The sequence below is a fragment of the Struthio camelus genome, chromosome 3 (genome assembly GCF_040807025.1).
Source record: "Struthio camelus isolate bStrCam1 chromosome 3, bStrCam1.hap1, whole genome shotgun sequence".
In the NCBI taxonomy this organism is placed as follows: domain Eukaryota; kingdom Metazoa; phylum Chordata; class Aves; order Struthioniformes; family Struthionidae; genus Struthio; species Struthio camelus.
The window spans coordinates 97,742,694-97,762,097 of NC_090944.1; the positions used below are offsets into that span (position 1 = coordinate 97,742,694).

General features: G+C 40.4%; 1 protein-coding gene across 6 annotated transcripts in view; it reads right to left on the reverse strand.

Moving 5' to 3' along the window:
• PLD5 (phospholipase D family member 5) overlaps positions 1–19,404 on the reverse strand; it is a 189,903-nt gene that overhangs the window by 56,743 nt on the left and 113,756 nt on the right. For all 6 annotated transcript variants that reach the window (XM_009681096.2, XM_068939288.1, XM_068939284.1 and 3 more), the window contains one exon: positions 15,587–15,701. In XM_009681096.2, coding sequence (XP_009679391.1) covers positions 15,587–15,701 — 115 coding nt within the window. The remainder of the gene's footprint in view (positions 1–15,586; positions 15,702–19,404) is intronic.

Sequence of the window (19,404 nt, forward strand, 5' to 3'; positions counted from 1 at the left end):
AATACATGGGGAACACAAAATCAATAGCTTGTCAGTTAGCAGATTTTTTTAAAACATACTGACTTACATCCAAATAGCCTCTTTGAAAGGCCGACAACAAAATAAAAGGAAGCCGTTAACTCCACAGATTCTATATTAGTAGTCTAGTGCAGGACACATGCAATGCGTAGTCAATAAAAGCGGGAGCATGCTGAAGTCGCAGAGGAGTTTAGTGTCCTGAAGGGGCGGTACCACAAGTACCATTTCATTTCCTCCACATAAACCTCAGCTACTATCTGTGCAGGACAGAAAGAAAGGTCCAGCTAGACTACCCCACTGTGGGTGTGCAGGACAGAAAGAAAGGTCCAGCTAGACTACCCCACTGTGGGATCTGGAACTGGTGGAGAACCAGGTCTGTAGGGCTCTCTTTACTTCCTCAAACCACATTGCACAGAATTAGCTATAGGACACTAGGAGACAGAGACTTGCCAGTTCAAAGCCTCCTGGGACTGCAGGTGAGTACAGGAGAGGGGACGAGTAGCTGGACTGCTTGCAGCTGCATCCTCAGGACGTTGGGCTAGCTGGCACCACGTGCACTTCTAGTCCCAACAGTCATGCCACGGAGTTGGTGCCCATGCCTTTAAGGTGCTCCAAGCTGCAGCAGAGAGCACTGTCATGACTTCAGACACCCATCTGAAGCAGCTAGTCAGCTGCACAACCGGGGGGGATAAGGGTGTACAGGAGCAAAGCAAGAGACAGAAGGGATTTGGACTACAGCATATAAAATGGAAGTGATAAAGGCTAGATGGCAAATACAGCTGAATATTGACATGAAGCACAGTGAACACACAGCCAGGTGGGCAACTCCTGAATTAAAGCAATGAAAGATCAAACTTAAAGTACTATTAAGACATCAACAGGGCCACATGAAGCACAGGAGACCGTTCTGTTGTGGAGTGGAATCAGGACCTTGATATAAAGCAGACTGTTGCTGTAGAAGCTGTATTTTGTGTGTTACAGAAGACAGAAGGAATGGAGCTAATAAGGCTAGAATTCGACAGAAGAAAAAAGGATAGTCACATATTTAAGGCAGCTAAAAGCTACCAAAGATACTTGGTAGCTGATATTTGGATCTCACAGCTGATGTGCTACAAAGCTTCTCTGTATGAGAGAGGGCCGACTGACCAGGTGCACTTCTCATTTTCCAAGGACTCAGTTTGAGCCCTTGGGATCTAATCCTGTTTGCAACTTCACTGATGTGTGTTAAATGCTAAACAATGATAATTACTCTTTTAAAAAAAATCAAACAGATTGTGTGTGTCACAAACTAACATCAAAATAAGTGGATGTGTTGACACTTGCTTCTGTGTCTTACTACTTCATCTGTAAAATGGGAATAAAGCTATTCCTCCACCTTATGTGAGCATGATGAAGTAGCCTTGTCTCAGAACTGAACATTACAGATAAAAAAAAAAAAAAAAAAAAAAGAAATAAGTCTGTCTCCAGATGAAGCCCTGATCAGTGTTCAATAAGTGAAAGATGAGACTCCACAATGAAAATCATAGTGAAATACAATAAAAAGTCTTACACATGCTTACGAAAGAGAATAAGTACACCTGCACAGTACAGGTACAGTGGGAAAAAGAGCATGTCATATCCAACTAAAGTCTACATCTTAACTGCAAGACAACATGATGCAGAGAATATATTTTTTAGATACCATAAATGACTGCTTCGTGGACCAGTTAGAGAACCCACAAGCTCAGAAGCAACTCTTGATTTATTTTGAGCAATGCATAGTACTGATTCAAGCTGCAACTATCAAAGAGCCCCTGTAAGGATGACCACACTGCATTCAAATTCAGTATCCTTCTAGAAGAACGTCTGCATCCCAGAAGTCCATTGTGGTAACATTTAACTTCAAAAAGACGACCTTCGTAACACAAGGATGTACACTAAAAGGAAGTTCAAGGCTAAAAAGAAGTATCTTTGCTAGTTTCCTTGCAATACATGAAAACACTTTATTAGAGGCTCCTAGTAAAGGTGTATGATTTCCAAAACCAAATACCCCTCTCCCAAGAGATGATGGACAGTTACAGAACACTTACAGAACAGGCTAAGGAAGAATATTAGAGATAAAATGGCATCCTTCAATAAGCAGATTTGAATCCAAGAGAACAAAATAAAAAAAAAAAAAATCACACTCAAGTAAGTTAAATGTGAAACTATGATAAAGCAAATCAAAAAGATCTTGAGGAACAATGGATAGTGAAGTTGCAGAGCACGTTACTGCTGTGCGTTCTGGATGACAAAAATACAAACAGGTTCAAAAGTGATCGCAGAAATTAATGGAGAAGTCCAAACACCATAATGTGCTCTTAAATACCATAATAAGAGAGTTCCTAATCTACAAATTGCAATCTGCTCATCCTCAGCTTGTTTTAGTTGTTACACTCTTTCGCTACATACTTGGCTCTGATGACTCCCAGACAGTACCGACAACAGACCTTTAGTCCGTTTCCTTTGTCTTATAGCTCGATATAGTTGCTCTATAACCCTTTGCTTAGAAATTCTTATGTTTGAAAGCTTGACATTGCAACCTTAATAAATTTCTTTTGAAATGACTCTGTATATATACTGCGCTTAGTATATTATTATTATTAGCTCAGTATAGATATTATTTAGTACTGTAACTGTGTTGATTTTTTCCCCTCACTTCATGCAAACATGGCTACTGAAATTAAAAGCATCAAGAGCTGGACCTGTTTTGTTTCAAGTCAGTGAAGTGACTGTGAATTTCTGCACTATATAAATACTGGTATTTGCACACTATATATAGTTAATATTCTGTCTGAACGTAGGAAAAGAAGCTGAATGCACTTTGCATAAGCATTAGAGACAATCACTCTGCAAAGGTGTGAAATGACAGACGGAATGATGGAGAGTAAATTAGAAGTATCACTCGGGGAACTTTACTTCCAGATGAAATATCTTCCGAACAAGACTAATGTTAGTTTACTTTCCAATCATCAGGTTGTGTAAAAATTCATGAAATATCGAAATGCTGTAGGGGCCTAAGGTTAATTTAAAAAATGATACAGGATTGCCAGAAAGATTAGCAGGAGCATAATATGACAAGTCCTTGTTACGAAGATAAAGCTTGGTAGCTAATTTTGTGTAAGAGGCAAAATTTGGTCACGTGGGTTTACTTTATGGTACAATCTTGTTTTAAGCAATAAGGTTTCTTATGAGTAATCTTTCCAAAACGTTCACCAAAATGAAAAGTGTCAGCTTGATTTGGACATTTATTAGTGCTTTTAGATGCTTTGGGAAACTTCTTGCATGTACTTTGAGTATATAGGACTTTAATTGCAGGTTTGAAACAGAAGCATTGAATCTATTGAGCTAAGCAGCAAATATGCAGCTTAAAAGAACATGGAAAATGTGTATACAACTTCAGAAGATCCAAGTGTCAGTGCTATGTCACTTCAGATTATGCTTTTCTGTGAGCTGCCCAGTGGTTCAGAATCACTTTTCAATCTACATGATGCCAAAAACTTGAGTGAAGTGAAAGACCACGGCCTCACTGTCACTGGGAAAGCTGAAGCACGCTCCCTCGCGAGCAATGGCATGCAGAAATCCTATCAATAGCATCCAAATCCTACGAGCAAGACTGCAGTGACAGACCAAAGCACATTTCTAGGAAGTCAGTGAGGTTTCAAGTGGATAAAAAGTGTTTGGGATTACGTAAAGGACAAAAGACAAAATTCACTCACAGTGATTAACCTGCTCCCTTTGGACTACCATATAAAACACCATTGGCCTTCATCTCTTTTCAGGGTGAGACCGTGTTAGTGTTTTTGTAGCCAAGAGAAATCACGGGGCATGAACATTTCTGCAGAGGGAGCACAAAAATCACGGAACAGTTGGGGTTGGAAGGGACCCCTGGAGATCGCCTGGTCCAACCCCCTTGCTCAAACAGGGTCACCCAGAGCAGGTTACCCAGGACCACATCCAGTCAGGTTTTGAATGGATGACAGATGGAGACTCCACAGCCTCTCTGGGCAACCTGCTCCAGCATTCAGTCACCCTCACAGTGAAGTGTGTTTTCTTACGTTCAAACAATTTCCTGTGATGCAGTTTGTGCCCGTTGCCTCTTGCTCCGTCACTGGGCACCACTGAGAAAAGTCTGCTGTCTGTTCTCTCTATACCCTCCCATCAGACATTTATAAACATTGATCAGATTCCTCTCAACCTTTTCTCCTCCAGGCTGAACAGTTCTAGCTCTCTCCAGCCTTTCCTCTTATGACAGATGCTCTAGCGCCTTAATCATCTTTGTGGTGTGCACTGGACTCACTCCAGAAAATCCATGTCTCTCTTGTACTGCAGAGCCCCGAACTGGACACAGCACTCCACATGTGCCCTCACCAGGGCCGAGTAGAAGGAGAGGATTACCTCCCTCGACTTCCTGGAAACACTCTTCCTAATGCATCCCAGGATACGTTGGCCTTCTTTGTTGTGAGGGCACACTGCTGGCTCACGGTCAACTCGTCGTCTGCCAGGACCCCCAAGGTCCTTCTCTGCAAAGCTGCTTTCCAGCCAGCCAGCCAGCCCCCAGCATGTAGTGGAGCAAGGGAGGACCTGAGGGTCCTCCCCAGGTGCAGGACGTTCTATTTGCCTTTGCTGAACTTCATGAGGTTCCTCTCTGCTGATTTCTCTAGCCTGTCGAGGTCCCTCTGAATGGCAACATGAGCGCTGGTGTACGAGCTGCTCCTCCCAGTTTTGTATCGTCTGTAAACTTGCAAGGGTGCATTCAGTCTCATCATCCAAGTCATTAATGAAGATGTTAAACAATATCGGACCCAGTATTGACCCCTGGGGAACACCACTAGTGACTGGCCTCCAGCAGCACTCAGCGCTGCTAACCACAACCCTCTGAGCCTGGCAGGTCAGCCAGTTTTCAATGCACCTCACTCTCCATTTATCTGGCCATCAGTATGGCTACGCGATAAATGTATTCCAAAGCTCAGAGAGCCCTGGCAGCTCTCACCAGCTCTCTCAGTAACTACAAGTAGGAACTTGCACACGATCCATTTCTACTAACACCATCCATTAGCGTTTCCTCCGTGGTAAAAAGCGTCAGTGACTCAAATGAACGACTGCCACACAAAAATAATCCATTCCAGCATGTCATCTATCAAACATGATTTCGGATATGCTCCCTGTGGTGTGAACCCACCTAACTAGTTTTTACTAGACAAAAGCAATTTAGATGTTCAAAGGATGGCTGGATTACCAACCTTCACAGCTGTCCTGGAGCTTACAAAACACAAGTGTGCACATTCCTGCCAAATCCATGAATACACATGCATTAGTAACAGATTCAAGTGCAAAGGAATTTGCAAACTGTAAGTATGTACCAAAAGGCAGATCAATCTATGTAAGTCTACTATGTAAGACTTCTTCAAGTAGATTTCAAAGAAGAATTACGATATTGTTTCTGCTAAACACCTACTGTCTTAAGAGTGCCTTACAGTACATCTAGCCTTAATCCATCAAGGGAAAGTCTGGTCTTATATATCTATGGTTCTTTGAATGGATGGCTACAGATATTGGAAAGTACGTGACTGATATTTCATAATGCAAAAGTATTCATTACCAGTGCAGGGGTACTGTCCTTTGGAACACTGTCACCTCCTCCCAGCAGAGCTATGCAAATAAAGTCTACAGCTATAGATGCTGTAGAAGTTAGAATTTGAATTTATCACTTGCATATTTGGCTACTGTGGGCACAAATCATTCTTGGCTTAAATGAACCTTTCTCATCTCCCTCTTGGCAAAACAAGGCAGTACAATCCAAGGACCTGTCTGCCATTAGAATTACAATTATAGTGCGGTTTTTGGTTTTTTGGTCTATCGGCTGCAGATGCCACAGTTTTATACTGCTAACTCTCTGCTAGAGAACGCTGTAAGGCAGGCCATACTGAAATCTTCTTCAAAGTCTGAGCTTTGGGCTTGCAAGAGAAAATAAGTTGTTTCACATTGCAATCTGAACACTATGGTGCATAATGTGAGGATGTTTTTCTGTTTAGAGGAAATCCTACTCCCAGATTAGGTCTTCAGTTTCCTATACAGCCTATAGGAAAAACTGAACTATTAGGAGTTTATTTTTTTGAGCTACAAGACTTCTAAACTAGGTAGTAGGAAATGTCAAGGGAAACTATGTAGTTTATTTGAACCCTTCATTCCAAACTGCACAGAGGGACCCATTCCCCAAGGAAGTTTCAAAATCCTGTCCTGCAGTTAGGAGCTTAAAATAACTCTTTTACAAATGAGGATAAGACACTCCTTTCAAAATATATCTGGGGGAAGCAGAAGGAGCAGAAGCAGAACAAAGATTTGAGCCAGGTTTCTTCCATCTCAAATGGACAGATGATTACTACAGAGTCATTCTTTAATAGAGGTAGAGATTTGAAGAATTTCTGTAAACTGGAAGAGATCAAATAGGAGGGACTGAAGGAGTCCCACTAGAGAATACCTTCTAACAGCAGCTCCCAAACACTGTTTTACCAGGTTTAAGATCTTCAGTACTAGCTTACACAATTGGATTCCTGTCAGGGCCTGCAGTGCCTGGTAAGGTAGGCCTTCTCTCCTCCAACTCAAGAGTTTAGAAACCATTAGACAGAAGGACGTTGAACCCAGATCTTCTGCAACTCAGGCAGATGTTCTGCATGTCAAAGACATTCTGTACATCTATACATGTCTCTGAGGCACTGCATAAAAATTCTGTCCATTCCATCTGTTCTGTTTTCAGTCACGTTTTATAAGGTTGGACACGGCCTACCTTACACTACAGGATCTAGCTCCCTAACCGAAACAAGTGAGAAAAGATTGCTTATGAGTCCTCACGGGATTTAGGCATAAAACTGATGCTGAACGTTTCTTTGATAGCAAGATTTTAGTGGATGTGTGCACGTTCAGCAACATAAATTGAGGCACAAGGGAGTTTAGGTGCTTAAACAGAGCAATGTTTCCCAAAAACGAACAAGCAGGAGTTTCTACGTGTCTGTGCTGCCTAGATGTTAGGTAGGTACCTGAATGCTTAAAGCTCCCATGGGAAACTGGTAACAATTTCCTTCTTTTAAGGAAGGTTGTAAGTAGTTTTGGAAATTTTGCTCTGCATTTCTCTCCACGCAAAACTCCATCAGAGTTATTACTCAGGTCCTAAGAAGTGCAAAACATAATGAGGTCTTTCATCTTGGATTTAGCTCTGAAATTGCTTGTCATAGGCTAAAATTGTTGAAAAAAATACCAGGAAACAATCTCCAGCAGCAACTGAAAAAAAAATTTAAATCAAAGCATGCATCTGCTCTACTGTGGGTATCCAAGGTATATGAAATAATAATAAAAAAGGAACAAGGCCTGATTCACAGTAAATCAAAATCTAAAAATGAACTTCAAGTAGAATGCCAAAGGCTTTCCAAGTGCAATTTCCATTAGATGCCTTTTGAATACTCTCATATGTTAAGGTATGGCTAAAGCAGAGTTTTAGAAAACGTCAACACTCAAAATGTGAAGACTCTAAGGGAACAGAGGAAGGGATTTCCCCCTCTCCCTCCTCCCCCTTCTCTTCCACCTTTTGTTTAACTCTATGAAACTCAGATCCCAATTACTTGCTTCTTTCAGAAAAACATTTTTCATGCGAAAAAATAAGTCAATTTTTGGTACTGCTGTATTTTAAGAGAGCAGGAGCTTATCCCAGCTCCAACATCCTTCCTCTCCCATCTTCTTGCTACAACTCCATTTGATGCCTTATGTATAACCACCAACTGAACTTCAGCTCTCAAGAGCACTCTTCACAGTCTTATGAAGCATCCATCAGATGTTATTTCAATGGTGCTACACAAGTTATTTAGTTGCAACTGTACAACTACGGCAACTTCAGAGTTTAGGGCACACCTCTCTCCACTGGACCCATCCCATATATGCAAAGCGAGGCATAACAATGAGATAAAACAACTAATAAATAATTAGATCATTGCCGAAATGGCAATACCGTTCTGGATAAACCTCGTATTGTCTTATCAGTCATCCACCTGGGATTTCCCTTTCTTCCTCCTCCTTTTCCTCTCTGCTTTGAAAAAAGACTGGAAATGATTTCTTGTGCCACAAATGAAAATTTCACTCTGGGGAAAATAAATGCTGTATCACATATTGCAAGAATCCCCCCAGTGTTGTGATTTCAATTGAACAAACTGTTTGGTAGCAACTCTAGCTACTAGCTTAAAGTAGTTTTGTTTCCTTCCCTCCCACCATCCCAATCTTCATACCATAATGCACCACCTCTCAGTTATGCCAGTGTAACTGTTTCGGTTGAAGTTCTTTAAGCCACATCAGGGAGCTTATGTATCTTAAAAATCAGAAATATTCACAAGCAAGACATTCACAGAAGGGAAAAAAAAATTACTTTTGCTGTTTCAAAAATAAAAGTTCTTCACCTTTTTTTTCTTTTGATAGATGAATAAAACGTTTTTCTCCTGCATTCTCTCCTATCTTCTTCTATTGCAACCAATTTTGGTTCTTTATCCTATCATTCAGTGGAAGGTTGCTCAAAGGATTCATGACATGGACAAACAAGATCCCTCTTTGCAACGTGTCCACGTTGTTGTAAACAAGCTGGCCATCTGGACATACAGAAATCTCTTGAAGACTCAGCTTCAGGACTCCAGCTTCCCATTGCATGAATGGGGAATGTTTTCTCTTTAGTCTTTGCAGCTTTTACATCAATTCCCAGCGTTATCTTCATATGAAAAGGGAATACAGGCTTACTTAAATATAAATATAGAAGTTTAGGTTCTCCTTTCAAATCCTCATGGAACTACGGAAAACAGCTCCGCAACTAGTCTAGATCCTTCCCATGCACCATATCCCATGCCACATCTGTAATTATGGTACAGAATTATGCGCAAGAAATGGAAGGATCATGAGAAATGGTTCAGTCTAGTAGACTGTTCATTCGAACAGCAGCTGAGGAAAGGCTAAAACAGTAACCTTGAAAACAAGCATTGATAAGCTACTGTTACAGCATAAGAAGAACTAAGATGACGTTTGTTTACATAGCTAGCCAAATTCTACCTGCAGGCTGAACCTACCTTTCACAAGACAGGCCTATACATATACGCACAGTTAGCGCACACATGTGGAAAAAAAGTGAAATATAGCTTTAACACTACCTAAAGAAAAGTAAGACTTCACCCCTACGACTGGATATTACAAAAGGTCTTACTGACTCCACATTCCTCAGGTTTGCAGTACACAAAGGCCCTACGTTACATGCTTAAATCACAGCCTGGGGAAACTGGACTGAGAGTTCTCAAATGTTCTCCACTTTTTTCTGCAACATCGTACAAGGTTGTCAGTTATTCTATAATATGTTAGAAGTATGAAGTCTTCTTCCCACGCCCCACACAATGAGGCATAGGGAAAAGCAGGGTGATTGTGGCCAGAGGTAAGAACAAGCCTGACAGCTGTAAAACTGCTGCACCGTAAGCGTGCCAACAGAAGCAGATGGAATATGAGATTTTTATGAACACACTTCCTCTGATATATTAATTCATATTCAACAATTTCATTAAAACCAAAGTAAAAAACAAATACACTAAAAATCCCTAGGCATTGCACAAATTCTTAAGCACGCTGGTGCCATGTCAGCTTAAACCATTCTAAATGAGATGTCAGTGGTCCTGTTTCCCTTGCTAACCCCAGCTACGTGTTTCCTATCTTCATGTTGTACCCAGCATTTACGGTTGTGAGTTCATATACTGAGTAACGCAGACCTCTAACGCAAACAACAGTTAACCCAGCCAGAAAAAGCAGCCTCTAGCACAATCAGCCCCCTGCACGATTTCATTGCATGATCACTGGTGCAAGGGAGAAGGCAGGGACAGCATATGGTGGAAGGCAGGGAGGAGGCTGGGATCAGGCAGCTGCCCATATATAGACCGATTTAATTTGTCATGGAATGGTATCTGTTAGTGTTTGCAATCCGAGGCGCATAAAGAAAAGCACAAAAAGCTCACAGAGCTCAACTTTCTTTTCATTTCTCTCCCCTCAGTATTATAACTTTTCAGTTTTTCTGTGATGGTTGTATCTACTTAAGACAGAAGGCAATCCTGAGCAAGTGTGCATGAGTGCAGCTGAACTGCTCAGATGAGTAACAGTTGCACATATGATCTAATATTTAGATCCTGCCTTAACAAAAGAGGTAACATATTATTCTTCAGTTTCATCACTAACATTCAACAGCGAGTAGATGCAGGTTGAGGTAGGTGATCTTTTTTTTTTTTAATTCACGTTTGTGACATGGACAGACTCCTCTTTTCATATCTGCCTCAGCCAGAACTGACAAAACAAAAACACGCCTTGCAAATACATGAAAAATGATTCATGAAAAGGGAATGCTTTACAAAAAAAAAAAAAAAGGCAAACAGAAAGGGAACGAAGCAACGCAAACTGAAGAAAGGAAACCCACTGGCATGTCTAAAAGAGCATTAACACTCACTGTTGCCTAAAATAAGATCATAATTAGTACAGAATTTAAATTCTGTACACGTAAGAAATGATACAACAACCTGCTAATTGGAGACAATACTATTCAGATGTTACCGTGGAACAAACACTGGTACGTAATTATGTGCAAGGAGTAGGAGGATTACAAGAAATGTTTCAGTCTACTAGAGTGAGCCACAGCTGGGGAAAGGCTAAAGCAATAACCTTGAAAACAAGCATTAATAAGCTACTGTCACATCACAAGAATAAAGATGATGGTATTTGTTTACATAGCAAGCCAAATTCTGCCTACAGACCTACCTTTCACAAGACAGACATACACAGGTAGGCATAGTATGTGCACACATAAAGTGAAATACAGCTTTAACATTGCCTAAAGAAAAACATGATTTCACCCTAGGACTGGATATTACAAAAGAAAGGTCTGCCTGAAATAGCATCACAGCTTACAGCTCATTTAATAACAACTTTGACATTAGATGGGGAACACACATGTGGTTATTTTTTTAATTACAAATATACATTAGTGAAATAAATGCTCCCATGCAGGTTTTGGTGCCTGTGCTGGAATTAATAATTGCTAGTTGTCCCCGAGAGACAGAAACAACAACCTACCTCACCTAACAGTGATGTTGTAAAGAGAAATTCATTAATACTGTATTTACAGAGCACTCAGACACCACAGTGAGAAGCATCCTGGAAAAGCTTATGAGGAAATTAATCGTTCTGCATTCAGTGCAGGATCTGGCGGATGTGCAGTAAAGAAAGCCAGGAGACATACATTAAATATTAAGATAAGAAAAGATAGTACCCATTACCCACAGAAATAATATCCCCTGAATGAGCACCATTTGCCTTAGGCATTAAATGTTTGATTGTATTCTCACTCAATTCAATGGAAAAAAATTTCCAATTAACTAATGTGGTAAAGTTACAGCAAGTAGCAGTCAGCTATTCTATGCAAAATATAGCATCTGATAATATAATTACAGAATGGGTGATAAATACGCGTTCTGGAGCTATTATTTCCTAATTTCAGAATGCTTACTTTTGCAACTAAATAATGCTCCCCAGGGCAACAATTATTAGCAAATGCAGATTATCACTCCACCCAGAGGCTCCCATCATGACCACAGCACTGGGTGTGCTGTCCCTTAGAACAATAAATTCAGTCACGTTCCATGCTGCAGCCACTAGACGACTTCTGTAATCAAGCTACCCTGCTTCACCATTTAGCTCAAGTCAGTCAGGCTAGCAAAGACATGGGAAAACAGACTTAAGCAGTGCCTGAGCAACCTGCAGGTTAGCAGCTAGCTTAAATATTTGTACTAACATTGCAGCTGTAAAATAATTGTCCATTTTTATTTTATTCTCCATCAGTTTAGTTCTGCTCTCCTGCCCATATAAAATGTGCTTTATCTTACCCCAGCAGCCCAAATCCGAAACCAGATTTCAACTTTCTCCTCCTGTTAATCAGCAGAGAGCACTGGGGGGCAGGCAAGGATGTGCAGGATGCACCCCTGAGCTGGAAAAGGTTTATGAAAGCTGCTTTCTACTGTATTTTGGGACTGGTGAGAAGAGGCAAGGGGGCTCCAGGCATGTCTGTCTAGAAAAATGAAACTTGTGCTAGTATAATCTAGCTGGCACAAGTACTCTTCAACAACTGCGCTGAGATGCAGCAGTGCTGTTATGTATTGTGGTTCCTAGTACACAATGAGTTGAGACCATACGGATGACAAAGTTTAGTTACTGCTGCAAGCAACCACATACAGCCTGTGCCACTGACAGAGACTTTTACCTGGGCTACTTAGCTTAAGTGGGAAAGATGCATCACCTCTGTATCACCTGAAGATGCAGAGTGAGGTAGGTCATGGCCTGTGGAGCTGCAGGAGATGTGTGGGGAGCCCCGGCTGCAGCATCCTCAGAAGGTATCAATCGGTACATCCTGGGGCTGACACCTGAATTACACCTCATCCTGACCCCAGGAACCAGCCTGCATAGCACGTGGGCACAGCTCACAAGTGCTGAGCTTGCAGTCCGGTGACAAGGAAAGCAAGGCTCTTCCTCCTCCTCTGTACAAGAGCTACCATCTCTTGCGTTTGCAATGGCAGCCCCTTACCTGGAGACAGTCTGACTCTTGCAAATTATCTACCTTGGAAGGAAGAGGCTGGGATACGCTTACCCAGCAAGGCGAGTAGAGACTTAAGAGTACGAGAAGTTCCCAGAGCCCCAAGAGCTACGTGCTTTCTCTCCACGCTACTGGCTGTGGCCAGACTCCAAGAAAAAATGCTGCTTAGGAGCAGTCAGCTCAGTTTATTAGCTGGTGAACTACAGAGTAGTGTGTGGACCCTCATCTGCTTAATTCAAGCTGATGCCACAAGTGGGAGTTTTGAGTTTGTTTAGTGAAACATATTCTGGATCTCCATCTTGAGGAAGCTTCAAAGTTTGGCTGAGCTACTGATACATTTACTGCTTTCTTTCCCACAAGAGGAACATTTCTTACTAAAATGGTGCGCGTAGCATACTTCCTCAGATGCATCTGACCAGTTTCAGGAAAAAAAAAAAAAACTAGTTATCTTTTTGAATATACAGGTCCAAAAGAAGATGCGCAGCTCTGTTTCAAGGATCAATTCTGACTGTTTTCTAATGATGCAGCTGGCCAGAGCTTCACAAGAAAAAAGACTAATAATTTTAGTAGACAGTTCTTGCTGGGCAGCATAGCAAAGGATATTGGGATGTCTGTCATCAGCTAAGACAACAGTACTACTTAACAATAACTTTTTATCTAGGAGACAGAAAAAAGTCTAATATAGATATGTTTTCCCTTCACTGTGTTTCTATGATTATTGAACTAATGGAAATTGGGGTACACTGTGTTTATTGTTAAGCTTGAATTCCAGGTTAGCTTCTATTTGACATCAGGAGGACATAGAGTGTGAGACAAACCACGAATCAGCTCGTCATACAAGGTCCACTCATTTCAGCGTAAAACTAAGATGACTGTATCTGACATTCTAATCGAAAATGGCATATTAAAACTAACTTTTTTCTTTTCAGAAACGCAGAAATAAATATTTACTTATCTTTCCTGGAGATAAAAAACAACAAAACAACCCTAACGCAGGCAAAAGAGTTGCAACAGAGTTGGAAATCAGCCACATCATAATCGAGACATTCTAATAAAGATATCTGAATTTATAAACCAAACCAAAATATAGAATGAGGAAAAAACCCTTCATGATGAGAAATTCACCAAGTTTTAATGTTAATTTTTGAAAAAGGACAATAGTATGCAATGATGCCTACAATTACAAAAATCAAAGAGGATGGAAGCAAAAATCACAAAATTACTACATCAAAGGGAAATTCTGGAAATCTTTGCAGCTAAGAGCATTTGAAGACTCTAAAATTTCCTTTTTCAGAAATCTGAACAAGACATAAGGAAAATCAAAGCTTACAAAATTGTAAAGTTATTTTGTATTTTGTTTTGTTAGTATTGCATTTGTATGTATTTTGTTTATTTGTTAAAAAAAAAGGCTTACAGCTCTGATTAATCCCAACAGAAATTGATGGATGCATTAATGACATATATAGTTCCCTTTTCTAGCTTTGGATTTTTACTCATCTTTTTTGGAAGTGTGTAATTTCTGATATTGGGTGCTCACAATAAATGACAGACAAAACATCTACTGCCAGGTACGTGAATATAAATGTACAGATCTTACCTCTAACCTTGTCTGACTGGGGGGGAATTTAGGACATTAGAATCAAAATTCTGTGAATTGGGAATAGAAATTACTCTTTCAAAAATAGTTTCATTGATACTGAAAATAAAACATACATTTCTTTTTCAACACATCAGAAGATAACTCCTTACTTTATAAATGTTCTACGAAGCGGATATAATGTCATTGGTTATCAAAGAAACAATATCGCTTTTGGATATATAATAGAAATAAATAAAAGTCCTGGAACAGGCAGTACTGTGAAGTGACAAGACTCAGTAGCTATTACATTGTAATAACATGTCAGCCTTGATCAAAAGAGGATCTATTTAAGGGACCAGGACCTCTAGTACCTCAAGACTTTCTTTATTTACCTAGTCAGCAGAGTACAAGGAATTTAATCAAATAAAGATTTTTGTTGTTGGAAGAAGCTGTTCTTTATTACGTACCATGAACAGACATGCCATATTAGGGTACTGCTACGCATTAGTTGCTAAAGCAACTGCTTTGCTTCATGAATTTTTTCAAATTCCAATTGTGATTCACATACTAGATTAATGTATGTCAGATATGGATGCCGTCAGATATGAATGCCATCAAAATATACAGGTTCTTTGTGTCATTTAAAAATGCATCCTACCCTTAAACTCATACTTTTATCAGATTATATAGATTATGTATTATTATTGTTCAGAAGAATTGTAAGATTATTAAAACTCTCTTAAGAGATTCTAATTTCTTTTAACATCTCTTAAATTCTCTTCGTTGTTGTTGAAACATCTCTATGTAAAGCCAGTTTAGTCATGTAAAGTCAGTGTGTAACCTCTCTTTGGTTAGGGATTTTAAACTTCACAGCAAGGGTTAGGAAAGCACAGACATTAGCAGGAACCTGAGCAACACACGTAGCACTGAAAACTTGGTCAGTTTTTCCAGTTCAATATTATCAGTACCACTGACATACTGTTTTATAATTTTGTTTTGCTCTTCCTCAAAAGAGGAAACTGTCTTGTTCCAGAGGGCATAATAGCAGTCTCTTAGGTTATATAACCTACCATTAGCATGGCTCTAATGGGTTCAAATATCAAGTCACTGCACCACCTTTTTACCACTCATAAGCTGCCAGCATCTACAACTACAGTGACAGAGAGTTTTGGATGGTTTGGTAATTCTGAGCCAAAGAAAGCTGAAGAATTATATGGCAGCTCTGTTAAAGCAATAGCTTGTGTTTTGCCTGTCACCTGAGCCTGCATTTTAAGCAATAGGAAGGTAATACAGCAGTCAATGGCATAACAACGTAAAGACCTTGGTCTTACCCTTTGTTTTCAAGTCGTTTAATACCTTTGATTCCATGGGCAGTATATCACTCACTAATTTTATCTCAATATTTCGGGATGCCAGTTCTAGCAATTTTTCAAAAAGACGTTGGCCCTGGGAAGAACATTAAAGGAAAGCAGAGTTTGTAAGACACAGAACTGTTCACACAGCAAATCAACAAACTAAAGCAGCATGTTAAAACGGAGACATATATTGCAACATCTGAGTATGTATGTTCCTAAATGTGATGAAATCTACCCTTAAGGTTAGCAACTCAAACAAACAACATTTCTTGGAAAAAAGAAAGGCCAAACTTCTTTCGTCCCTTTCCCAGACCGTGCGATACCATTCACGACAGGTGACAAAGAGAACGAAGTGTACAGTTTGCTATGCTGCATAAACATATTTTCACACTAACTTCCTTTTAAATAAATATTTTCTTTAATCAGGACAAAAAGTGTAAGAAAAAAGACTTTGTTGCATTTGTTTTGTATTGAGTGGTTTTTTTGCAAGCGGTTCTAACTATAGTGCAAAAGCTTTTCAAGTGGTCACAGGCTCATCTTTCTGATGCTGTCCAACAGAAAGTTATACCAGGAAGAAAAATAATAATCTACATGTATGTCATATGCTTTTTCTTTCTAAACTGTTATAACTTCATGATTTAATCTCTGGTGCTAATGTACAACAGGAAAGGGACTCCTATACCTATACATGTTAAATCGAAAGTCAATGGAGGCATTTGTTTCACATGAAAAACAAAATTTAAATTAGGTCTCATTTTTTCATATCCAGGAAACAAAGAAAAGAAATAGGCCTTCTGATTCCATAGCAGATATTGACTTTTAGATTCAATATAGTATTTGAGGTCAAAGAAAAATGCTTAATTACCTAGTGTACTACTGCCATGCTGTTACTACAACCACAGAGTTGGAGACGGTTTCCCTAATGCCATTCTTGCTTGCTACAGCAGACACCAGTTACGACTAGCTGTAGAACACACAAAAACTTTGGCTTTAATCAGCTGACAAAGGCTCTGCCCTATATACACACACCACACTTTAGATTCAATATAATGCTGGCTTCAAGGTAAAATCTAGCATATAAAGCCAAAAACAAAAAAAAGCAATAGATACATAAACTTTAATACATAAGCAAGTAGAAAAATATTCCACAGAACCATGGTAGACATTCCCTGTACATCTCTTACAGTAAAAACCTTGAAAGGCTCTTTCTGTGCTATGAAAATGGCCAACATGAAAGCAGTGTGGGATCATGTAATTTGACTCTAAGGCACTCGCACGTGTCAACTTTTCTGTTTTCCGTGTTTCTTTCTGAAGCTTACATACAGTTCTAATCCAAAGAGGTGCTTATGCAGAATGGACTAGCAAAGCCCCAGCTGCCGCCTCCTCCCGCGGCTTGCGCGGGGGAAGCAGCCCCTAGAAAGCCACCCCTGGCCCTGCATTCGCCTCTGGCTGCTTTGACAACCCCCTTTACGCCTCATGGTAACTGCAGGCGCAGAAAGTAGCTCTTCACCTGTATGCAGGACAGACCCATTTCTTAATTCTCGTTTCCCAATAGTCAAATACACGTGGCAAAATAAAAATACCCCGCTCTCTAAAAAGTAGCTTTCTCGAAATTACAAAGCAGTCAGAGGCTGCAATGGAAACACAAAATTACTGTTTATATTTTACTTTTGATATGTATGACTGTTTGCTGGCTCAAATCCACAACGTAGCTCCCAGTTTGTCCGAGGGTTCACAGGAACTTAGTAGCCACCAAATTTCTGCCGTAGCAAAAGCAAGAGATGATTGCTAAGGGGGCTGCCCCCTTTGTCTTGTATCCGTGCAGAAGTCTACCCATCCATCCACTAAATAACTCCTGCAGCCCAAGCCCTCGTGCAGTCGCTGAGTAAGTCAAGAAGAGTGTTTTTCCCTCGTGCTCAATCAAAGCTGAAAGGATTTTTAATCCTCACTTTAAAAAAAAAAAAAAAAAAGGCAGCGTAGATGTTACCAGGAGCTAACAGTGGTGCACAGAACGAATACTGCACACAGGGTTAAGTAGCAGCTCCACCTCGATCCTGGAGGAGTAAGAGGGGGCACCGAGCAGCCTTTCTGGGTGCTCCCAAAAGGGGTTATCCTGCAATTCCTGCTGCCTGACGGAGCTAGACTCCAGCTGCAACTGGGACCTGCAATCACCACGCTTACCTACCGTATGTACAACCAGCCCTTCATCCACCCCCAGCTCTCCTTTTTCGTCTCCGAGCTGACAACAGGCTCCTGACGTACTAGATCTCAGGCGACTGTTCACCCAAAGCCCTACTGGAGAGGCCACCAGCTGCTGAGCTGCACTAGTTTCATCTTTGCAGAAATGTAAGCAGGGAAAATTAGGGACTAATACGCTTGCATGCAACGGTCCATTATATATACATAGAAACCGCAACTCAGAAAGGTTCTACGTGTCAATTTAATCTACTAGGTAGAAAGAAAAACAGATTTTTTTGCAAAACTGGTTTTGCTTGGGTTATTTGTCAAAACTAATTTTGAGTAGAAACATAATAGAAAGCTGCAGCATACAGAAATAAACATAGAAAAAGTATTCATAACTTTGATGGAAAATGATCTGAATAATCTGTATGAATTAAGCCCTAATGCATTAACTGATCTACTAAAGAAATGCTTAGAAAGTGAATATCTAAAGCCACTAAAATAAATTATTTCAGGGGATGGTTCTTTACAGTCTTCTCCAAAGTAATTATTTTTGGATATTACTGCCACTCCTACCTGCACGAGATCCTATTTATGTATGATTTACAACAGCTTTGGTATGATAATTCTATTAGCCTCTCTTCCTGAACAAGCCTAGACTTTCTGTACTGATTCTAGTTTGGACAAAAAAGAACATGGCAAAGTTTCCTGAGTTTTACCTAATTTTAGCATAACCTGATGCGCCCAACACAGCACTGCTGATGGGCCGTCGGGCTGTTTCTTATAAGCCATACTGCCAACCGAATGGCCCATCTTACAGGTCAACAGACCATTTGGAGTGGGGCCCTGCATTCCTATCCAGACATCTTTTCTGAAAATTCATCTCTTTTCCTATCAGACACAACAGAAGCTACACACATACAATAGCCTTCTTTGCCCAGATACGCTACTTGCGTTTGTAAATGGTGACACCTCAGACTGATAAACGTTTAAAGCATCCAAAAGTAGTGATAGTTACAGAATCATAAGCTGTAGCTGGTAGTACAGAGCTACACTCAACGAGTGCCAGAGTACACTCAACGGGAGGATGTGTTTGCACAGGTATACAAAAAACACCACCCACTGCCAGAGCTGCAAAGAATTCCCTCTTTCTTACCTCAAACTGCATGATCCCTTAGCAGTCAGTCGAGATTTCACCATATGTCCAAACAACTATGAAAACTATGTAATTTCTGCTTTTAAAAAATCTGTATGCACGGTAGCAAAATAAGGTATTAGGAATTCTTCTCTCATTGTTTGGAGTACCCTGCCTTCTTCCCCATTAATATTAATTTGAGGCTCAGTTTCTACACTTTCTGACATGTTTTCTTGCAGTTTTAGTGTTTTGTCTGTTTTGTTCTATGGAAGGGAAAAAAGACAGGACAGGAGGTCTGAAGATTTTTGTCACTGCTGTCAGCACGGTTGAAATGCTTCTGCCGAATACGGAGCCTCACGCTGTCATTCAGACCACATTGCTTTTGCGAGGCACTACCAGACCGCTGTGCGACTACGTGACAGCAGTCAGAATCAGCTCTACGTTCTCGGCCTGCGCGGACGGAGCTGGGGTAGCAGGG